The sequence below is a fragment of the Trichoderma virens genome, assembly GCF_000170995.1.
Source record: "Trichoderma virens Gv29-8 chromosome Unknown TRIVIscaffold_91, whole genome shotgun sequence".
Classification (NCBI taxonomy): Eukaryota; Fungi; Ascomycota; class Sordariomycetes; order Hypocreales; family Hypocreaceae; genus Trichoderma; species Trichoderma virens.
The window spans coordinates 549,503-573,030 of NW_014013658.1; the positions used below are offsets into that span (position 1 = coordinate 549,503).

The following is a 23,528-nucleotide window of genomic DNA, read 5'->3' on the forward strand; positions in this document are numbered from 1 at the left end:
GCCGGGCTTCGCTTCCCCGACGCCAGGGGGGTGGCTTCAATTGCTTCAAATCTCCGCTTCCCGTGTATTACAAGCGACGAATTGTTGCTTGTTGACAGTTCTGCTTCCATTTGCCATTGGCTTTTTGGGGATTTTGCTCCTTGGCGCGCTCGGCGGCTTCGAATATTTCTTCTGCCATCTCGGGATACACACGCCTCCGCCATGTCTCATCCTTTTCAGCCTCTCGTGCCGCCGCCCCCAGTCTATCCCTTCCAAGGATCGATGTAGTGCTGCCTTGGATCTCTCTCTATCTCTCCATCCCCCGCGATTTTCATTAATAGCAGCATGCCGTGCGCAACCACCAGCCGCAAGCCGCCTGCACGCCGCCGGAAGCTCCAGTGCCGGTGCTGCTCAGCTGTCCAGTGTCGCCAGTCATCACCACCATCATATGCCCAAAATGCTTTTGTTTCTGTCGCTAACCGCGACAAATATGCGAGATGGTGCAGCCGTGATGCTGTCCAGCCTCGTCAGTGGACTGGCGCAACTACGTAATTTGCACTCACCGACGTGGGCTGCGTGACGAGACCAAGGCATGGGAATGATGCAAGCTGCGGCAGATGATGGCGATGGATGGACAGCGATAATCCCCTTTCCCTCTTCTCTTGGCTTCGCCACCCTCACCCATTCATCTTTCTGCAGCAGCAAAGGTTTCCCCAAAAAGCTTGCTCCAGCAGGAGCAAGGAATTTGGCCGTTCCATTGGAGGACCAAGAGGGTGTCCAAGAGTGACTCTGGGAGGGTGTGCATATCTCATCCCCAACTCTCAACTCACGGTAAGCTCTGTACTTGACACGTGCTAATTTGGTTGTTCAGCCGTCTTCTAACTGGTTTGCAATACTTTGGACCAATCACCGTCGACTCCCCCCACGGGCCCTGTGGTTGTCTCGATCCTCCCAAGCTCATCTCTCGCTCGCAAATCCATGACCCCTCGTCCCAAAGGCACAAGGGCAGACCGTTGGCCGTAATCTTGTCGTGCTCTTTTGTCCTCCCTGTAAGGCAAACCCAGGCATCAGCCAATGCTCTGCACTTCGTACTTGGTAGAACCATTTAGAACTGCGGCCCCCATGTCTCACGGCTGTCAATGGGTTTTCTCGACGCCAAAGCCCCTCATCTCCCGTGTCGCCGATAGCGGACCGTCTCTCGTCGCGTAGTAGCATCGGACATCACGGATCATGGCCCAGCTCGCAAAGGGCGCTCTAATGCGACTCGGGCGCTGTGATTGGCAGGCTGGCCATTACCCTTCCTCTTCGCGTAATAATCTTTGGGCATGCGTGGAATTTGCATGCTGCAAAAAACGGAAATCTGATAAACACTAATGACGGCTCGTTACGACAACACTCGATGTGATTCATGTCGAGTGCTCTCCATAACAGTTGTGCCAAGATGAGCCGCGCCAGCCTTGCTTGGCTTCATGTTCCCTTGACCATGTTGGACACTCTCTGGCACCCCTCTTTGCCTTCTTTTGCTCCCGTCTCGCTCTGCAAGCGTGGCCCAACAATATGTACTGGTACCGCGAAAAAAAGGAAGTGTTGAGCCTGCTTTTGGTAGAGGCACGGCAGAGCTACTAGCTGGCCGACGTCATGAAAGACCAGGGGGGAAGCGAGACGGCTCGACTGTGTGCAAAGTACATGGACGGAACCCTGCTCCATAAAAGTACCGGAACGCCGTCTATGCACTAACTTGGTGCCATTACCAACATGCCTTGACGTCTTAGTGCTTTCGTAGTGAGGCGGATGGTGTTTACAGGGGCTTCACCCATCTATTGAATCAGTAGCGCACTCCCGCATCTCACATCGATGCATGGATCCAACGTAATATCAAGCACATACTTGTACGAGTACGTGGCTACGCTGAGCCTGAACCGTACTCGTACAGGCCAAGGCCGCGGCTGAGACATGGAATGGCCTCAACAAGCCAAGTCGTTGAGATTAAGGTGAGACACAGTGGCACAGAGTACTCGTACAGAGCAGCGTGCGCAGATGAAGGGGGCTCAGAGACAGGTAAGAGACATGGCTGCGTATGCTTAATTTACGCGCCTCCTTTTACCCCATCCAGCACCAGCTGTTTGTCGCATAGTTTCACGCCATGGTAATATTCCAAGACATGATCGCTGCTCCAAGTACGACGGCCTAAGAAAAAAAGGCATATCGCATATCTTACCATTTCTTGGCAGATGCTGAGGCAGACAGACAACCAAGGCCGCCTGGTGGCCGCCCCTTTTTGGTCCACGCCCAATGGCAGTGCGGTGCTAGAGGGATCTGCCTTTGCCAGTCATGAGACAACGTGGGCATCTTGATGGCAAGCAGATATGACAGCATCGTTGCTGTGCTGTCGTGTCAGGCGAGAAATGGTACCCCATTCCAGCTCCCATGCTGCGCTGTGCTTGCTCAGATCGATCGCTACGCCATGCTGTTCAACAGCGCGCATCATCATGTGCCCTGCTGACGAGCGCGCGCGAAAACGAGAGGGCCGGATGTGGTGATGGCTTGTGCTCGGGCTCGGGCTCGTGCCTGTATATGTTGCGTTGAAGAATCCAGCAGGATCCGGCGATTATGCCCACGTTCGTAGATGCTGGCGGCTCACGCGGAGCGTCTCCCGGGCCTCCAGGGTTTGGCTCAATTTCAATGAGCCAGCCAAAAGTCTCATGGTCTGTCGTATGTCAAAGACGAGCCTCACGCCGAAGCTTATCTCGGTGTCGGTGACAGAACACGCTACCGTGGCTCAGCTCTGTCGAGCAATCTCACCACCTAATCTACGTCGGCTAGGCACGACAGTGGAAGCGGCCCTCTCTGCCCTTAAAACGTGCCCGTGCTTGTATCCTCTCATACGCCTCATGCGTTACTCGTATGTGTCGCGCCCATCGGTTGGATATTGGATGCCAAGCTGCCGTAACGGTGCTCGGTGTTTCCGGTCCGGCTTGCATGCTGAGCGATGGATGATCCCTGTTGGTGTGAAGGTTCGCAAACTTCCCCAAAGGGCCAGAGTCGACAAAGCTAGCATGGCTGACAAAATGGAATAATGAGCTGTAATATTAGTGCAAGTGATGGTGTCGGACTCCGAGTGCACAAGAATAGAGCGTCTCCGGAGCATTTGCGGCTGGGTGGGCTCGGGCACTTGGAACTGGCTCGCAAAATCCGCACCAAGCGCCAGATGCGCAACGTAAAATGAGCGCCAGACCCTGATCGTCAAGCCAAAAGATCTCGGTGGGCTCGGGGGACCACAAAACTAAACGTTGCATCAGCTTGGTCTCTTTTTCCTGCTCACCTATCTCTCTCGGTCTCTCGCAGCGAATTCCTCAATAACACAAAGTTCGCTTGTTTTCTTACCCAGTAGTATCTGTACGAGGACGGAGTAATACTCGTAATACTGCTTGTACGTACTGGTAAGGTAGTATTAGCACTACCAAGACGCTCGCTTCCCCCCATCATACCCCGCGTAATACTCTCAAAGAATGAGAAACGACAGCGATCTGGAGCATGCGTGTTACCCCGACGGAGGCAGGCGGATAAGAGATTCTTCTGACAAGTGCATATTTGCAAGATGCAAAATGGGGGCCCATCCTCCACGTACTCGTAGTAACTCCTAGGCCAACTTTGAGGCGTGGGGGGCGCGACTTCAGCTAGCCCCGAATTCCGCGAACCATTTGCCGTTCCTGCGTTGAAATCACAGTTGAAAGAGGCGATCGGTGCAAGGCTGACAGGGTAGACCAGTTCCGAAAGCGCAGCATGCAGCGTTGGTGGCGTCGCCCGATATTAAACGTTGCGGCCAGTCTGGAGGAACAGATGCTGGAATTCATGGGGAACGGCGTTGGAGTTGCAGCCCCGTTCCCTAATTGGTGCGGAGTGCCTTGTGCTAGCAATGCTTAATTTGCAACTGGGGCGCGATGGAGAATGGTAGACGAATTCTGAGTAGAGATGGTAGCAACATTGGATGGATAGAGATGTTCGATCGCATCGAATAATGGCTTGGTGATGGTGTTTTGGATTAGTAGACAAGTAGAGGGGTTTCCACGGCCTTGAAATTGTTACTACCTATAGCAGTTTGAGAAAAATCAGTGGAGGGTGTTTGGCAGCAACTACCCGCAGCCACAACGCCTCAAACACTGCCAGAATTTTCTAGCATCCCCAAGCCACTGGATGATGATGAGAGGTGGAGACGGTGCTCATTCCAATATATCTGTTCGTTTATATTTTCCAGGTCATGTTTAATTCTTTTTGTTTAGCCACAATCATCTAAAAATTCCATACCCGTTGTTATTCTTAGCACCAAGAAAGAACAAACGATGCTGTACATCCATGTGAAACTTGTGACTCTGCACCTGAGATGCAAGTGAAGATTTTCGGTGGGGCGCTGTGCCTGCCGATCTCATGGCCAACCAGCGCCTGCGCTTTTCCATCAAATCTCCACTTTTCTTCAACTTCCTGCAATCCTTATCGGCTTCTCACCTGAAAGGTTCAAAGATTTGAACATCTCCAATCCAGCTCAACTTTGGCCATCTCAAACGCGCAATATTCAAAGGCTACTCTGGTAAGCCCTTATTTTTCTCCCGCCTTATTAAACTGCTCTACCGTCATCCAACCACCCTCCAAATCTTGCCATCGTCAACCCCCCAAAATTGAAAAATTGTTCGGCCTCTATATTTCTGACAATATCCCAAGCGAGCTTCCCTCGTCAACAAGGAGCTTCAAGCGGCAAGAGAACTCACTCAGCGCAACGCCTATTTTTAGTGTCTCTGGACAGTAGCTCTTTATAGTCTGGGTTAAAAGGTACTTTCAGGGCAACCTTACCCCGGCTGTTGGAGCGTCTGTGCCGTTTCAAGTCACATTTAGCACATCGCCTTCTCCTGGCCAACCAAACAACTGTCGCCGCCGCCTAGGCGAACCAGACTCAACTTTACCAAACCAGCGCACAGCCATTTCATCTTCTTATAAACTGTTGGCACCTTCCCCTCGTTTCTGCTCCAATTCTCCAACTCTCCGAGCCTGTCAGAAATCGCAACCAATCGCAGATTTGGCAGCCAGTTGCGTTCTTCAAGTGGGCTGATCCAAACCATCCCCCCAGTAACGCATTCAGGCCACTATTATCCTCCTTTATCCCATCGCCAGCCACCAAAGGCTTTCCTGTTTTTGTATCTTCTCACCACTGCCAAGGCACCCGGAATGCGAAGATAGATATTTTGTGTCCACTGGTGATTCGAAAACTCTCTTCCTTGCAGAGAGGTCCTCGTCAGCTGAATCCAACTCTTTGCGTCGAGGTTATCCAAGAATACAGTCATTTCTGTTTCCTTGACGAGGACGACCTCAAACACTATAGACCATCATGGCTATCGAAATGGACTATTATGAAGGAAATGGCGAGGCAGGGCTTGACCTTGATATCAAAGAGCCCCATCAATTCAGAGGCGTCGCACCGAATCCCTTGATTGATGATCTCCGAGCTCAAGACTTGCCTCGAGGCGTGCTTATTCCTCTGAAGACGACTCAGGAGGTTCGCCAAGACCACAGTATAGTGCAGGCCTACATTACAAGAGTCCCAACCAAGTCTGCCAACGATGTTATCACGTAAGTTTCGACTCCATGTCCACAATTTGCTTTATACTTACCAACTTCCAGCCTCTTGCGCGACATGTGCCCTGATGGTAACGCTAATACCTTACCACACCTCCGTCGATGCGCAAAGCCATCGGATCTCCCTGCTCATCTCAAAACGCAGTTGATGAATGACACGCCCGTTGGACGACAGATTCACACTGCAAAGTCAACTTGGATATACATCATCGTGGGAGAGGCAAAGGACTTTGACCAAGAAGAACTCATTGAGCTGCTATCTGGCGTGGATGGAATCGAGAAGGAACCCTTCATTAGTCTTATCCCAGTTCCGTTGTTGGCGCCGACATCCCAGGTCCAGGCCGCCATGTGGTCTTCACAGTTCTGGCCAACCGTCTATCGCAAGAACAACCCTCTAGGGCCACATCCGGGCATGGTGGCTCGTGGCACCGAGGACATTAAGCATGACACGGCAATTTGGATGGCGCTGGCCCATCGCGTCGCTCTCCAAGCCAAGGAAGCAGGCATCGGAGAGGCCATGGGGGCCGTGATTGTCCAGAGGGGAGAGAACGGTACAGAACTCGTTGGACTTGCTGGAGATGCCAGACACCACCAAGGGGGTGCCCTGATTATGGGCGGCAACAACCCAATGTCGCACTGCGTCTTGCGCGCTATTAGCATGGTGGCCCAGAAACTCGTCCGATATGAGCGATTGGCCACCGAACAATTGACAGAGTACGCCGATTTGGACTTTGATGCCTTCCAGGACACACCCTTGATTGAACTGGAAAGGGAGTGCTTCAACCAAGAGCACCCAAATAGAGATGGCTACCTATGCCACGGACTAGAGCTCTACGTTACTCACGAACCATGCGTGGCGTGCTCCATGGGCGTGCTCCACTCACGCATGGGAAAGGCGGTATTCTGCAACCATATGCCTCGATCAGGCGGCCTGAGCTCAGATGATCGTCCTGATGGAGGTGGACGAGGGTTGGGTCTTTTCTGGAGACGAGAGCTCAACTGGAGCTTGTTGGCCTGGGAGTGGGAGCGCGATGGCGTACCTGACCTCCCCCCCGTTGATCCAACCACTCACGTTTAGGATTACCACCTCCGAGGACGATATGAGACTCGATACTGCTCACGTTGGCTGGAGCAGGGCAGGACGTTGGAGTCCTCCGGGCAGGGGAACGCCCGAGCTGTGTGGGACGGGTTTGATACAAATATAATGCGCTGTTGCTGCGTCGGATTGTGTCTGTTTGTACGAGTACTTGATCATGGAAAATGCATATTGCTACGAAGCTGTTGGCGACGATTGAGAGGAGAGCTGCATGACATGGGAGAGGGGTTAGATAATCCTCTGTTCGCTGAAGGTACGCGGTACGGATTACGAGGTATCAGATTACTTTGTGGAAAACTTGTGGCTTTTGGTCTGGCATGGCACGGCGAACGGATGATTGAATTGGTATTGGCAAAGATGTTTATTAGTGGCTTAGCCCGGCAAGGGAGCAATAAATCAAAGATGGTATTTCTTGCGATGGATTGATTTCCGGTTTTGTTGGGATCGCCTTGACTGGTTTACATATAGATTGACTTTTACTGACACAACCACCTCTCTCTACGGACTACAACCCGTTAATTACAGGGTAAGCACACCACAGAGGTACCTATACATGTCTTTTCGACAAGCAGCCTCAGATATCACATCTCTGACGCTGTCCATCACCAACGTTAATATACCTGTGCGAGTACCTAGCAAAGCAAAAGCAGCGCTTGGACAGCTGAGCGGCAGAGATGCCCCAAAGCTGCCCCAACCACCGACACCACAGGGATCCGGCGCCTCACTCTGCGAGGTCGCATCGCGGCAAATGCAACAGACCCCGGCGTCTCCACAGGCGGGAAAGCGGGCAGCTGCCCCTCCTAAAGTTTGCGCGAATCACGCGGCTGCTCTGCCTTGCTCTCCAAGGGCAGAACCCCCCCCCCCCCTTTCGCTTTCGCTTCCTCGCCTGGCATCTCTCGTCTCTTCTCGCCCGGCTCCCGCAAAGCCTCTTAAAAGCACCGACTGTCCGAGCGCCCGCTCAGCTCCAAAAGCCCAGCCGGCCTCTTTCTCGTTGGCTGATCGCCATGCCATTGATGTGAAGTTGATGCGCCTTCGCCCTCAGCCTTGCGCGAACATCATCGCCAACGGCATAAGCGCGGCTCGCTCCCAGTTTGGCCCGGACCCGATTCTCTCCCGACACTGCTGTTTGGTGCGGCTGGCCGCAACCAGGCTGCGATCAAGCCCTTTCCGAGCTCGCACCGCAGCGCCGAGCCTGGCGCGAGAATATTATGACCTGCCCCCCGGCTCGTCTGTTCTCAAGTTTGGCTTTATAACTGACACAACGCTCAAGACCATGGGCAGCAACAACAAACGACCAGCCTCTACTAGCGCCACGGCGCCGAGCCTTTCTAAGAAGAGGAAAACGGACAACATGCAGAAATACTATGCCGTACAGGCGGGCTTTGTCCCCGGCGTGTACCTGACATATTCGGAATGCCAAGCTCAGACGGCCGGCTTCAAGGGTGCCATTTGTGAGTGGCCATTCCCACGGCGAGCTTACTAGGCTTTGGACGATTCAGCAGTTCTAACCATTACTCTACTGCCTATAGTCAAATCCTTCGTCTCTAGAGACGACGCCGAAGCGTTTGCCGCTGGGAAAAAAGTTGCCGTGGCTGATGAGCCTGCGAAATTCTACGCAGTCGCAGTTGGCAACCCGACGGGCATCTTTACAGACTGGTCCGAAGCCTCAAAGTCCATCACCGGCATCAAGGGCCCCAAGTACAAGCGCTTTGGAACCCGCGCAGAAGCCGTCGCATACATCCGACAATATGGCGATAGGGAGGCGATAGAGGCTTTGGGAGAGAAGGTGGAGCCAGTGGAGAAGGTGGAGGTTGAAGAAAAGCCTGTCACCATCAAGAAGTTCACTCCCATTCAAGAGGTAGCCATCAAGGGGCCCGTGGAAGACATTCTCAACATTTGGACAGATGGAAGCAGTCTGGCCAACGGCAGAGCCGGCTCCCGCGCTGGTTTGGGTGTTTATTTTGGAGAAAACGACCCTCGCAACCTGTCAGAAAGACTGATTGGCGAACCACAAACCAACCAACGAGCAGAACTCATGGCGATGCAGCGCGCCTTGGAGATTGCGTCGTTGGAGCAGCATGTCCGCATTCACAGCGACAGCCAGTATTCTATTAAATGTGTGACGGAGTGGGCCGTTGGGTGGAAGCAGAAGAACTGGCTGACAGCCAGCGGCGAAAAAGTCAAGAATCAAGACATCATCCGGGCCGTCCTCGACAAGATCGATGAGCGAAAGCGGGCAGGTGGCAACACCTACTTCCAATGGGTAAAGGGCCATGCCACAAATGTAGGCAATATTGCTGCAGATCGGTTGGCCGTTAGAGGTGCCAACCTTCCTTGAGATTAGCAGCATACGGCCCCCAATGACGGATAGAGGGGAGAGTAATGGTTTTGGGGTCTTATTTTTTTTCTTCCCTCTTTTGTTTCTGGTAGTGCTGTTACAGTACAGACTACGGGCAGGATTCGAAGGTGCAAAGGGAAAAGCATTCACACCACGGAGTTGGGCATGAGAATTAATGATTGTGATGGCAACCGGATGGGACACCGTTACGATAAGGCATGAAGCTGGTACTTGAATGAGATATCACGATGAAATACCTCATATGTAACTTGTGGCTACAGAACATTATATTTTTTTTTCTTGCGGTATCTCTCTGTGCTGGACAACATCTGCTTATAACATAAGTTCCGATTTTCAGCTACACCATCAGGCCTCTACTCTCGGCAGCTACAGCAGCATATCTGTTTGTGAGCTTTTCCATGAGAAAAAAAGAAGTAAAATATCTTCTTCTGACGAACATGGTATCTCATGAATTTATCGTGTGCGATAGCTGATGACAAAGATGCTATATCACGAATTACCCTGTTTGTGTCCCAGTGTCGCATCATAAGTAGACGTTCAGCCGTAACTAATTTTGAACCTCGCTGATCTTGAAGATGATGTAGAATTGCCTTTACGGATGCTATTGAAAAATCCTTCAAGTGATCCATTTGCTTCTCTTCAGCAAGGCGGTTGCACAAAATAATGAAAGCCACAACACCCACAGCCACAGCTGTGGACACTGAGTTACGCATAGCATTGGCTGATTCAATCTGGCCTGCAATGTCGTCTGGAAAGATAAAGTCGGCATCTTCTCTCACAGACATAGAAAAAGCATCCTTTGGTGGTGCCGCGATGTTAAAGATTTGAGATTGTAGATTCTACCCATTTGGTTCTTCGGGAAAATTGGGTTCATCATCGCCGATATGGCTAAACACCACCTATCGAGGATGCATGAAATCTTCAAATTTGTCAAAGAGACCTCGACCAATCAAAGCGGCTATTATTGACATCGGCATCAACGAAACTAAATTTCCTGTTGAAGGTAGAACAGGTTATCGGGGCAGCATTCTCGGAGACTGTTGATACCCATTGGTGGTTACCGGCCGATAGCCATGGGACGCAGATGGCAAAGCTTGTATCAGCTATTGACCCTTGCTGCCAGATGTACATTGCAAATGTTGGAGATCATAAGAAGGATATAACTATTGGTGCTGTTGTTAGCGTAAGTCTTCATGTACGTGTCTGCATTCTATATTTAACGATCGCTAGGCTCTCAAATGGGCTATAAAGTAGGAGGTTGATGTCATCTCTATGAGCTTTGCTTTGAACTACGGAACCAAGGAACTAGAAAAAGTCATAGAAACAGCGGCAATGGAGGGAATTGTTATGGTTTCTAGCACAGCCGACGAGGGTGACAATAAGCCCGAGGTGTGGCCTGCTAAATACGATGGGCTTATAGGTATTGCGGCATGAGATCAGCACGGCTGGAGGACTGGAGGACTCACTATGCTACCTCTGATACTGGGTTTCACTTCCAAGGAGAAAGAATTACATACGAAAGTCTCCAGGGCTCTGGATTTCGGGAGGAGATATCTGGCAGCTCTGTAGCAACAGCCATAGCTGCTGGGGTAGCGTCTCTATACCCATCCTGCTGTAAACTTGATGGCAATGAAATTATTAAAAGCAAGAGGTTGGAGAAAGTAAGAGATGCTTCTAATGATATGATAGGAAGAGATAAAAGGGATATGATAAAATATGTTCGACCATGGATCGGTTTTAGGGATGGTGAGAGGGGCCAGAATGAACCGCTCATTCTACCAAAGGAGAAAAGAGGTAGATATGAACAAGTGATTATTTATCTTAAATGAAAACTTATGCTTAATACACACACACGTACAGGCATATTGCATAATTTTTTTTTAACATATTAACTGTTGAAGGTTGTGAATTGATACCTCGAAGTTCGCGGCCTGCTTCGAGTCTCCTAGGCCGTGTTTGTACAGTACGATGGAAAATGTAAGAGAAAAGAAGAGAAAGACAAGAAAGCAGAAAAAAAGACAAAAGTTAGATACTCTGCTGGGCAAGATAATTTTTCGCAAGCTGGATGACTGCGTACTCGTGCCTTCGGATCATTGATACCACCATCCGCAAGGATTTTGGTGGCTGCTCTACAGGGATGTCAACGAAAATCCTTTGGACCGCGCAACCACGGCGCTTGGTGGAGAAATTTTCCAGCTGATGACTGGACAAAACGCCACTTACCGACATTGTTGCCAAGAGTCAAGTCAAGATTCTCCAACCAAGACTCTGGATCATCCATTGTTTACTTAAAATCCCAGACTGTGTGTGTGTTGCATGCAGAGTTGGCGAATTGACTGACGTCGTCGGGCTTTTTACTCCATGACCTACTTCTACCTCTCTATCTATTTGAACTTCCTCTGTCTCACCTGCGCTTGGACTTGATCCGACTTTATCCTTGAGGGGATAATCCTGGGACGTCCTGATAAGAAAGAGCTTGGGGGGGCCTAACGAACAAATGATTGCTGCCGCTGCTACCGTTGTTGCTCACTTCTCGCGTTGCTAACATTTGGCTGAGGCGTCGCAATGGCTGACATCTGGGCCGTTCCGCTGGCGCTGTCGAACTTCAACATTGTGGTTGCGTTTCTGGGGGGGTTTATATCGCTGTTTGGGTTGGTGTCGTATCTCTTGAAGGAGAATTACTACTTGTCTGAAGCTCGTGAGTTGCCATGTTTACTCCTTTCGACTGTCGCTCTGTTTTTCTGCGTGTCGGTGGAGAGTGTCTCAGTGTCTGGCATGCCGCCGCGATTGATTCGATGCCTCTCTCCCCCCACGCCAAGGTTCTCCGTTCTGTGTCGGGCTGCTAATTGCGTGAAACAGTTATTTCTCTCCTGATCGGGGTTGCTTTTGGACCTCATGGAGCGAATTTCATTCGGCCGGATGCATATACGGAATGTCCGACGACTGGCATCGCCGGCGCCGAATGCAACGACAAGCGCCTGTCAGACATCACGCTCAACTTCTCGCGGCTTGTCCTTGGTGTACAGCTAGTCATTGCAGGCGTGCAGCTGCCGAGCAAGTATCTCTGGAGAGAGCGCAAGTCCCTGGGGCTGCTGCTCGGCCCTGGCATGGCTTTTATGTGGCTTGCCACCAGTCTTCTTGTCTGGGCTTTCGCCGGGATGCCAAGCTTCTTGCATGCGCTGGCTGTTGGCGCCTGCGTCACACCCACAGATCCTGTGCTGTCTGCCGTCATTGTCAAGGGGAAGTTTGCTGATCACAACATCCCCAAGGAGCTGCAGAACCTCATTGTTGCTGAATCCGGTGCCAACGATGGATTGGGATATCCCTTTCTCTTCTTTGCCCTGTATCTGATCAAGTTTGTAGGCTCCGGCGCCACCTATGGCGGAGCCGGAGAGGCCATGGGGCTTTGGTTCACATACACATGGGCCTACACCATCATCTTGAGCATCGTTTATGGTGCGGTAGTGGGATTGCTGGCCAAGTGGCTACTCCGCTGGGCTGTGAAGCTCAACTATGTCGACCGCGAAAGCTTTCTCGTGTCCGCCATATCTTTGGCCTTGTTTGTGCTTGGAACTTGCGGGCTAGTTGGCACAGACGACGTTCTGGCGTGCTTCATTGCCGGAAATGCCTTTACATGGGATGACTGGTTTCGTCTCGAAACTCTGGATGACTCTCTGCAGCCCACAATCGACATGCTTCTCAATGTCACCGTCTTCCTGTGGTACGGAGCGTATATTCCCTGGACCGAGTTTCGGTACAACACCATCATCCCCATTTATAAACTCGTGCCTCTTGGCATTTCGGTGCTGCTCGTGAGGCGTCTCCCGTGGATCTTTGGCTTGCACAAATGGATCCACCAGATCACGGAAACGCACCAGGCTCTTTTCGTTGGCTTCTTCGGCCCAATTGGAGTCTCGGCGGTGTTCTATCTCTTCATCACCTTGGAGTTTATTGAAAAATTCATGAGTGATGAAGAAGGGAACCCAAGAAGCGACGTCAAGGAACTGGGCGCAATGGTGAGAATCGTGGTTTGGTTCTTGGTCGTTTGCAGCGTTGTAAGTCCCTTTCCCTCTCTTTTGTCCCTTCACTTCCCAATTAGACATTGCTAATGCCTCCCCTGGTTAGGTTATCCATGGTTTGAGTATTCCTCTAGGGAAGATAGGATATCTGGCTCCACGACACATCTCTCGTGTTTTAACCGAGACCACCAACCCCGACGGCAGCTTCTACTATGGCTCGGCCGTCAATACTGTGTCCCGATGGTTTTCTGTCGGAAAGGATACGGAGGATCTTAACGTGGGCACTGTTGCCGGGGGCCCTCTGAATCGTGCCGACACTTCGGAGCCGTCAAGACCAGTCTCCCTGCTCCCCTCCGGCACCATCACTCCGGGAGTCCTTGGGCCAAATATTGAACACACTATTGAACCAATCCACCAATTGAGAAGCGGCGTTAAAATCAAAATTATTTCTGCGCAAGCTATGCATGTGAGGAAATGTCCCGACCCTTCGGGGCCTTCGGGGTCCTCAAGGCCCTCCTCAAGGCCCTCCTCCAGGCCCCCCTCCAGGCCCTCCTCCGTCGTCAACTCTCCGGGAGTCGTTGGGCCAAAGAGTGAGCCGCTTCACCGAGTGGAAAGTGGCGTTGTCAGCACTTTTGCCGGGCACCCTCTGGATAGTGCCGGCACTTCGGAGCCTTCGAGGCCGGCCTCCACGCCCCCCTCCGGCGCCACCAATCTGGGAGCCGTTGGAACAAACGGTGAGCCGCTTCACCGAGTGGAAAGTGACCGCTAGGGGACGGACAATCCACTTCCTTGACGAAGTGGTGTTCATTAAGCCCTTTGAGTATGCAGTCCTGGGATTGTTTGGTTCTTGTACGGGACTGGGTGAGCTGGCCCTCTAGAAGTCAAAATTTGGCATGGGTATTTTGCCAAAAGTCAATTAGAGTAATCTTAATTTTGGACTCATTCTCATTTCTGGGTTTCCTCTCCCGACTCTTAATCTCTTGAGTGATGGTTTAGGTGACTTGATACGACACATGTATATCATTTTGTACACTTGAAGTTGCTTCATCCTCGGGTGAGCTCGTCTCCGTGTGCTTCTCCTTAGATCTATGCAGGCAGAACACCTGTGCTTCTCTGTATTCAAGAGCAACAGATCCTTTTCGTCTACTTGATTGGATGAATAAGTACTTCAGGCAGAAAATGAATAAGTAAGTTCCTCTAGTTGAGCGGAAGCCTTGTTTCATCCGTGACGCCGTTCCGAGGTGTATATGATCTCCCGGTCTAACTACATGCAGGCAAGGCCTCGGTAGCAGCCGTTGCAATTGTTCAAAGTCAATTCCCAAATCCCCAACAAACGGCGGCCTCAGCAAAACACGCGTCGGTTCGATTTGCAATCTAGAATCGACACGCTGGGGGATGAAGGAGCGCTCCGTCCGAAAAGTGGCATTTATGGGGCAGTTTTGCCGGTGAGCAGTTTATGAGCTCTGCGGGATGTTCGCTTGAGGGGGACGCGATAAGGCCAGCGAGAGGCGACAAAGTTAAAATCAGGACTAAAATGCAAGATTGGCAGAGTCGTGCCTGGTTTTAGTTCCGGTGGCGTCGTCGGCTGCTGTTCATCAATGCCTCTTGCAAGCCATGGAGATACTCAATATACTGTATACTTTGGACGGGTGGTGTGGCTGGACGATGATGACAGAGTGCATCGGCCGCGTGGCGCGTGCTCAACAAGGGGGGCCGTTGGATTTACGCAGCTACAGTACTTTTTCGCCGGGGGTTGCTGGAGCATCGTCGTCATTGCCTAGGGAGTTGCCAACAAAACCTCTATTTCATGGCCACTTATTACTTGTACAGTAGTAGATCTAGGTAGGGGCTAGCAGAACCGTCATGTACACGTGGTTTTCCATGACAGCTGGTGGAGGCTCAAAGAAAAGAGTCACGATTGCCGAGTCAGCAAGTATGGGGTTTGGCAGCGGTCTTTGGGGTTCGACAAAGGGCTTTGCCAGCCGACCAATGGAATACGAGCCACAGTCAGCTCCATGTACCGCACATGTACCCCGGTACCCTTGGCTGAAGCGACGGACGAGTTGCGCGGCGCATCCATGGCACTGTATGCGTCAGCGACAGGCTATTGAACGACTTTATAATGGCTGCATATGCACGGGCAAGGGTTTGTCTCTCATCAATGGGGCACAGTGCGGATGGGAGCGGTCTGCGGACGGAGTACTGCCCAGTAGTACAGTATCGAGTACACTGGTGCGCTGGGCCCAGCCAGTGAGAGCGCTCCATGCCGGCGGTGCGCAGCGCACACAGGCGGGTGTGCATATTCCTGCAGCCCTCAGGGCGCCGAGTCGTCCACGGCGGCCCAGTACCTGTAGCGCCGAGCACCTGTAGTGGCGCCGCAGGTACCTCCAGCCCCTACTAATCTGCCTAAGGTTTCGAAGCGAAACGCCCACCGTGACGAGGGCTCCTGCTGTAATGAAGCGTGGCCTCAGTCAGGAATAAGCTTCTGTCTGTTAAGCATCGAGTTAAATCGCTGGCTGCTTCAAACACAGCAACTTCGTCTTTCTCTCGTGATTTTGATTCTGGTCTCGCGCTCGCAGTGCCCAGCAGCGTAGCTTGCTTGGCCTCGATGCTGATCCAGCCGCCGTCTCGCTGTCTGCACCGCCCTCTGCCCACACCGTGCCTGTAGCGGCAGCCCCAGTGGATTGTTTACAGCTACTGTGTGCAGCCCTCGGATTCTCATCGGCGGCCTGCATCTGTCTGTCTCCTCACATGGACTCTGCGACCATCTGTCTGGCTTATCTTGTCCTTATTCTTGCATCGGACAATCAAAACCACGGAAAACGACACGAGCAGCACCAGAACACCGCTCGATACAGCGCCTTTCCCTCTCGTCGCGACCGCCCAAGCGCCCCGACCGCGCGGCGTTCGAGTCTTCTGACCCTCTGCACTAACTAGAGGTGAGTGAGTGATTGAGTGTGTGCGCGTGCTTGCTCTCCGCCTGTTTATCGGCTGGCTTCGCCGACGTTCGTCAACTTCCGCCCGGTCGCCAGAAAAAAACCCTCTCTCTCTTTCTCCCATATTCTCTCTCTCAATCTCCCATCCACCACCCCTGCTCCTCGCTCCAGAGCCGCCCTGTTTTCCGTGTCGCTGTCACCGCGCCATTTGGAAAAGATGCAACTATAGGGCTTTTGCATCTGGGACAATCGCATTTCTCCGGTCTCGACGATTGTTACCATCGGCTCGCACCCCCAAAAAGGACCCTTTTTTTCTCCTCTATCTCGCACATACGCCTTCGACTCCTAAGACACACCCCACACTTCGAGCCCAACACCGTTATCTTGACCGGCTTATCTGCGAATCGCACCGCTGACACAAGGGAAGAAAAGACAAAAAAACAAAAGAAGAGACAGGCGAAAAGCAGGCTCCTGGTCAACAGCCGCTTCCATCACCAGCCGCTGTGACGCCGACGCGCACACCAGATCGCCCCTGCCAATCATGGCCTCGACTCCATTTCGATCTGGCGCTGGCGACCCGCTCATTGCACGAGCACAATCAATTCCCAGAGACGACGAAATTCGAGACCTGCCCGATGATATGATTGCCGCCTCAAACACCTTCTTCAGCCCCGACGATCTACAACAGCACATCAGCGCCATCGACACCGACCACATGAAAAACTTCTGGGACGCGCAGGGGCTTGTCGCGACCGGCCCTTTCCTCGACTCCCCCAACGGCTCACTTTTCGACGAGGAGTACGACTCCGGCTCCGCGTCTCCCAGAGCGCCCGGCAAAGCCGTCGACACATCCAACTTTGAACTCAAGGCGAATGGTCACCTTGATTTGATGGCCGCCCTTGGCAAGACCGAGATTTCTCCATTTGCTCTCGCCGGACAATCGTCTACCTTCCTTGGAGCCCCTGAAAACACGGGCGCATCGGACCTATTTGAATTTGGTGGTGGCCGCAACGAAGCCGTGACGGACCGGCCGTTCGTTTTCGGTGCTGCCCCAGACGCCTCTGCTGCCGCGGCATTCGCCACTCCGACCAACAGCCCCATGAATGTGGAATCGCCGAGGTCAGAAAAATCAGGCCAACTGCAAGAGAGTTCGGTATGTTGATATGTTTCTGTTTCTGTTGTTTTAAAAAATTCTTTGGCGGAAAATACTGGAGGAAAATGTAGAAACTTTATTCAAGCAAAGATATTGACTAACCTTCGCCCAGCAGCCAGTTATGGCCATCCCCAGAGGACAAAAGAGAGCGGCGGGTCCGGAGCTGTCACCAAACAGTGTCGTATCATCCAGACCTTCGTCCGAAGCAGAGCAAGATTGGCCTTTTTTCATGCCGGATTTTCCGCAGGCCGGGCAGCCGCCTATCCAGGAACAAGTGCAGCAAGCCCTACAACCAGAGTACATGCAGCAAATGCCACATTCCGACAACCTCGTCTTTAGCTACACCGGCGAGTATGGGCTGCACATTCAGGAATCTACGCTCAAGTCCCGCGTAGAGACGCAGATGGCGGTAACCATGACACTGTCCCATCTGCCGTTTGGCATCACCAAATTACATCTGCCTCCCCACACAATCTCCAAACCTAAACTTAGGGCGAAGCCCCTTCCACAGCCGTCCCCTGATACGCTAGAGCTCTATGTCAGCTTGGTTTGTACGACCCCTATGGAGCAGCCTGAGCTGAGAAAGAGAGCGCTGGAGAGAGCTGCCACGGTTCCTCACGAGTATCTTCCTTCTCTTCAAGAGGCCGAGCACGAGACACAAAATGGCTGCCAGATCCGCATCTGCAAAAAATGCATCGAAAGAGAGCGCAAGCGAGCGGGAAGAAAGAAGAACCATACCAAGTCTGATGAGGAGAAATCCTGGTATATGGATGAAACGCGCCGCATCATTATATTCAACACCAAGGAGATGAAAGACTGGCGACCCCCCAGCAATGAGAAGGAGAAGGACTCAGAAGGACCATCACAAGCAGAGTTGTTCCGACAGTATCCCACCGCCATGCAAGTTGTGGTTCCTATGCGACTCGCGTGCTACTGCCGTCACCAGAAAGAGAAGACGGGCTTCAATGTCATCTTCACCTTCAAGGACTGGGAAGGCAACGTCGTTGCACAGGCCATGTCGGGCTCCATCATGATCACAGATGACCACAAGACAGTGGTCACCTCGCCCACGGATGATGCTCCTGAGCTTGAGCAGCAAGGGCCCGCCAAGAAGAGGAAACCGAGCACGCCAAGCCCAGCCAGAGTCCCCCAGGCCTTGACCATGACACCCTTGGACGCTTCACCAAACATGACTTCTCAAAGCGGTTCCACACATGTTACCTCCACGGTTACCTCGCCCTTCGCGCCAAACCTTCATTCTTTCCCACAGCCAGAAGCCGTGCTCGGCGCGGTTACTCCCCAGATGTCGACTACCAATGGGTCCCCCGTACTCAACCCCACGACTAACGACGTACCGCCGTGGTTTGCCCAGCGACGCTCCCAGAGCATGGATAACCTGTCCATGGATAGCTTTGTCACTAACAACTCGGTCATGGCCGGGCTCTATCCCACACCAGTATCATCTAGCTCTACTCGCCCCCCTAGCCCGAACAGTATGAGGAGTGGCGTCAACATAGTACCGCATAACCCGGTTGCCCAAGCTTCTGATGCTGATCTCTATTCTCTGGGTGTTGCTGCTAACCCGCCAAGAGCGCAGCCCACAATTCACAAAATCATTCCTGCCGAGGGCTCGCTCAATGGCGGCATGGAAGTTACTGTGCTTGGCGCCGGCTTTTATCAAGGACTGGAGATTTGGTTTGGTGACAACAAGGCCACTACAACCACCTTTTGGAGCGAGGCATCGCTCGTGTGCCTGCTCCCTCCTTCTTCAGTCGCTGGCCCAGTTCCTGTAACATTTGGGCCACAGAGAGCTGCGGCACCGATGGGCATGCAGCCTCCAGTGTTTACATATATCGACGACAATGAGAACCAACTCATGCGCGCAGCCATGTCTTTCTTTGGCCGCAGATTCATCCCCCCTATGAATATGAATCTGAATCTGCCCATCTACAACGCCTACATTCCAAATCCACCAATTTTGCGAAAGGTACAGGATCTGATGGCCGCCATGCCTGCCATGCCCGGTGGCCGCCCAGACAATGCAAGCGATGATGGCACAAAGGCAGACGGGCGCTGGTGGGATCTCTCATCGTACATGAATACCGCAGCAGCTCCTCCCGCCTATAATGACATCTATCCGGCAAAGGATGCTGACGCGAAGGATATGGACTCCAAGGCCATTCTCTCGGTAGCCCGAGCGGCCGCTGATGCAGAGGCTGACTTAAAACGCTCCATCCGACATGACGAGCCAGAGTCATCGGCAGCCATGTTCCAATACGAGGACGAGGCGGAGTCATCAGCCTCTGGGGCCATGTTCCAATACGACGAGGACGAGTTGGTGATGAGAACCAGAGCTTCGGCTAGGGCAAGCAGCATCACCATCGAGCCTCCCGCAATCCTCGAGATTGGACGCAAGCATGCCATCACCAAGGAGCAGCAAGAGAACTTCCTGCGAGCTCGGGAGCAGAAGTTGAAGAAGATTAGCAATGATCGAAACCTCTTCTTCGTTTGGGTAAGTCGAAATTTTTATACTGGTTTAGATTTAAATTCGTGCTCAGGAGCTAACCATTTCTCTCTCTCTCTCTCTCAGATCCCTCTTCTCTTGGTGATGATTTGCGCACTGCTCTACAGCTACTTCCCCTCGCTCTTCCCTTTCCTTTGGGCTTCCATCAGAGCCATCATCCACACCTTGTTTTCTTCACATTCTTAAGCGATCGATATCGAACCGGCAACATTTTGTGCTGTTAATGACACACTGCGATGAAGGAACACGCCAGACTCTGTACATTTCATCTCATTTCTTTCATCTCATTTCATTTTCAGTTTCAGTTATATCGCTATTGATGATGACTACAACGAGGCATGCGTGCTTATTTCATCTTTCTTGTCATGCTCCCTTTCTCTCGCTCATCACGAAGAGTATAACGCACAACTTTGTTTCTTGTCTTTTGTTTTCTTGTTTTGATCTCATTTCTCCCATCGATCATGAACGATACACCACAACAAAACCATCAATCAAATACCAAAAAAACATGAGAAAAGAAGAAAGCCCCCCAAAAAGAGACACAAAGACAAAGGCAGCGTCGTCTGGACTTGTCGGATAAGAGGATCTCGGAAGCAGGTTATTGTTGCTATACTGGCGAAGAGCGGGAAAGAGAGAAAGCTTTTTTTTTTTTTTTTTTTTTTTTTTTTTCGCATGGAAACGGGCGGGAATCGGATGGAATGGGGATCTGTGCAAATCGGGATGGGTTTGTATGGGTTTCCCCCTCAGGCTGGGAAATTAAGGATAATTTTTGTGTGAATTTTTTTCTTTTCACTTTCTTTCTTCTCTGAGTTAAGGGAGTTTTTGGAGGGCCTTTTTTGTTTCCCATACAGCGGGAAATTGGGAAATAGCGTTTTAGATGCTTTTGGTACGCGTCCACTGCATGGCTTTTGTTTTCGTTTGACCTTTGTTTTTCAAAATTTAACAGGTCTTGCGAAATAATGGCTGTGTGAGTGTTTGGAATGGCAGTTTTGGATATTGTCTTGAAGCAGTCCGTAGAGAATACCAGTACTAATAAAATATAATATGGCTATCAATCACGTCTTACGGGGTCTTGAAAGGTTTTGATGTAATGTCTCTTGTCATTCGTAAAATATGTTAAAAATACCTATTAATACACAATCTCGTCCTCCCCACGTCCCCTAAACTCATGATATCATTCAAGACCATCCCTCTCCAACCTCTTCTTCCCGCAGTTCATATTGACGAGAAGAAAGGCCAGAGAGAAAAAGATCGTAATATGTTAGCGAATGTAAATTTAAAAATCAAAATCAGCAGGATTTCCTTTCCCTTTTGCAAAAACGAAATCAAAAACTCAAAAAACAAGCAAGCAGCTTATTTCCACAGAGCCATCCCCAAAACCAAGCAAGGCCAGGATTCGCCCCCTATTTCCCTCTTCCCCTCCCCCCGTTCAGTAAAGAAGGGGAGACAGGTTATATGTATAAAGAGAGAGTAATTTGCCCGTTTCAGTCATCATAATCCATGACCAAAAAAAGAAACGAGCAAAAAAAAAAAAAGGAGAGGGGCTGGGATATATAAAGAAAAAAAAGCTTCTTTTCTCCTTTTCATTCCCTCCCCCCTGGCCCTATTTGCCGAAAATGCTCCCCCGGGGTAAGTCCGCTGCTTGCTGCTTATTTTGCACAAATGTCGTCAAAGTCGTATATACGTGAGTTTCATATATTGTTCCTTTTGTCATGACACATAACGTAACAGCACAACGTCCTCGGTTCAAAAACGCATGTTTGTTAACAACGAAAGATAAAAAGCTTTGGCCTTGCTACTGGGAAGCAAGGCGTTGGATCATTACATCGGTTGTTGGGTTTTTTTGTGTTATCTTCCATTTTTTTGGTCTTTTTTGGTGTTTTTGGTGGTCGCCCTCCGAACGGATGGGGTATATGAGTAAAAAAGTTTTTTGATAAAAATCATATCATATCTCGTAATAGAGAGAAAAAAAAAATTCGTTAAAAATCGAATCATACTCGATCCAAATTGCTTTTGATGAGAAAATGGCGGATCAGACAGGTATCGCAAAAAATAACTCCGATAAACGATGCGAAAAGTAAATCTTGAAATCTTTCACCGTCTCAGCCCCCGCCAGGGCTGTCCATTTTCTCGATCTTCTCCAAAGGTATATTTGGCGGGAATAGATGGGACAATGGGAATCCCTCGATTCGCATTAGGAACCACCTTGAGGGCATCCTGAGCAGGCGCAGATGTAGCAGCGGGAGCGACTTTTCTCGGTCTAAGGCCCCGGGAGCTCTTGGAGCCCGAGCCGATAGCCCGCACGCTATAGACGCTTTCGCCACTCTCTCTGGCCGACGACGCGGAGTCGAAGGAGTTGCGGGGAGATGATGCCGCAGATGAGGAGGGCGAAGTTGCGCATAGCAGGTGAGAAGACCGCTTGCTGTGTCTAGAGTCCCGGCTCGACGTGCTGTGATAGTGGTGGATTACCACGGGTGTATGGCTACCATTGGCTGGGCTCTTCCGACCGGATGCCCGAGTGCCCTTGAGCTTCCGCCGAGATCTGGCGGTGCGGAGAATGGGAATGCCAAAATCCTTGGAAGCCGTCTTACGAATCTTCTTGCCCCTGGTACGTGCTGATCTCGGCGATCTCGGAGGCTCGTCCTGATGGATCTGGATATCAGTGTTGCCTTCGTTTGCCGTCCGCTTGGTACCTCTAGAATCGGCACTAGCTGGAGTCACCGCAGATAATGACGTCCTATTGCTCTTCGGCGTTATGGGCGTAGAGTTGAGCGGCCACTTTGGCGGTGGAGGCAAAGAAGGGGGTGCCTCGAGAGGCGTCAGCTTGGGCGGAGGCGTTGTCACTGATGAGAGCGCCTGGTGGCTGGTAGCAGGCCGTTGCCGTAAAAAACCAGGAGGAGGCGGCTGTCGCGTGGATTGAATGGCATGAGTGGTGAAGAAGCCTGCTTCAACCAGCAAGTGGTAACTCGCCAAGGCCTCTTCCCTAGTGGGCCTGTCGTCGAAAACACCTGGGGGTGACTTCTTCGGGGATTCTGGCTGCTTCTTCTGCTCGGGCGAGGACGGGGGGTCCTTCTTGAGCTTAAATCGACCCCGAACACCCTCCCATACTTGACCCAGCACGCCCTTTTTCGGTGAGGTGGCGGTGCTTGGTGCGATGCTGGGAGCGACGCTGGGCGCAACACTCGGTGCGAAGCTGGGCGCGATGCTTGGGGCTTGCCGAGACATGAACAGCTGAAGCTGGCGGGTGGTGTCTTGAGATCGGCGCGAGCTTCGCAGGTTGTACTGATGCTGCTCTAGCTCTACCTCTAGCGGTCGTTCCAGCGACTCTAGCTCTTCGGGCCCGAGAAACTGGCTTGGTGGTACGGCAGATACGCGGTCATTCATAGAACCCTCGTGAAAGCGGCTGCGACTTTGCCGCGCCCTAAGGCCCCTCGTCTTGGGGGGGCCCATTGCAGGCAGCTGAGGAGGGTGTTCTTGTAGACGCGTGCAGAACGTGCGTAGATGAGAGTTGATAGGGGAGAGAAGAGTAGAAGAACCCCCCTTGGCTGTACAGCTCGTCAGTGGCCTAATTGACCACCGTCTGCCCTGCAGCCAAGTGAAGCCGGATGCTCGTGATGTTCGTGACGAATGACAATATCGTTATCAGAGGGCATCCGTCCCTCAGGTCAAGGACCCCTTGCTCTTTTTGTTGTCGATGTCTCTCGTCTGCCGCAACCACCAGCGCTTGTCGAGGTCCAAACAATGGCCCAATAAACAAACACGCAGAACACGGGCCAGCACTTGCGGCCGGAATGCTGCTGCTGTTATGTAGGCGTTGGTTTCCTCTGTTGTCTCTTG

General features: G+C 51.7%; 5 protein-coding genes across 5 annotated transcripts; 4 read left to right on the forward strand and 1 right to left on the reverse strand.

Moving 5' to 3' along the window:
- Positions 1 to 5,368: 5,368 nt before the first annotated feature.
- Positions 5,369 to 7,117, forward strand: TRIVIDRAFT_184416 (uncharacterized protein; the record flags this gene model as incomplete). The annotated part of the gene is made up of 2 exons (XM_014094699.1): positions 5,369 to 5,598; positions 5,650 to 7,117. The coding sequence occupies 2 exons, from the start codon at positions 5,369 to 5,371 to the stop codon at positions 6,680 to 6,682; spliced, it is 1,263 nt and encodes a 420-aa protein (XP_013950174.1).
- A 934-nt stretch (positions 7,118 to 8,051) lies between these two features.
- Positions 8,052 to 9,038, forward strand: TRIVIDRAFT_56712 (uncharacterized protein; the record flags this gene model as incomplete). Its single annotated transcript, XM_014094700.1, has 2 exons — positions 8,052 to 8,151; positions 8,230 to 9,038. The coding sequence occupies 2 exons, from the start codon at positions 8,052 to 8,054 to the stop codon at positions 9,036 to 9,038; spliced, it is 909 nt and encodes a 302-aa protein (XP_013950175.1).
- Positions 9,039 to 11,624: 2,586 nt separating this feature from the next.
- Positions 11,625 to 14,025, forward strand: TRIVIDRAFT_214650 (uncharacterized protein; the record flags this gene model as incomplete). Its single annotated transcript, XM_014094701.1, has 4 exons — positions 11,625 to 11,757; positions 11,919 to 13,114; positions 13,185 to 13,321; positions 13,537 to 14,025. 4 exons carry the CDS (start codon positions 11,625 to 11,627, stop codon positions 13,670 to 13,672), a joined length of 1,602 nt encoding a protein of 533 aa, XP_013950176.1.
- Positions 14,026 to 16,555: 2,530 nt separating this feature from the next.
- Positions 16,556 to 19,877, forward strand: TRIVIDRAFT_227906 (uncharacterized protein; the record flags this gene model as incomplete). Its single annotated transcript, XM_014094702.1, has 3 exons — positions 16,556 to 17,167; positions 17,280 to 19,679; positions 19,758 to 19,877. The coding sequence occupies 3 exons, from the start codon at positions 16,556 to 16,558 to the stop codon at positions 19,875 to 19,877; spliced, it is 3,132 nt and encodes a 1,043-aa protein (XP_013950177.1).
- A 1,908-nt stretch (positions 19,878 to 21,785) lies between these two features.
- On the reverse strand, positions 21,786 to 23,141 carry TRIVIDRAFT_65203 (uncharacterized protein; the record flags this gene model as incomplete). Its single annotated transcript, XM_014094703.1, has 1 exon — positions 21,786 to 23,141. The coding sequence occupies one exon, from the start codon at positions 23,139 to 23,141 to the stop codon at positions 21,786 to 21,788; it is 1,356 nt and encodes a 451-aa protein (XP_013950178.1).
- Positions 23,142 to 23,528: the final 387 nt, after the last annotated feature.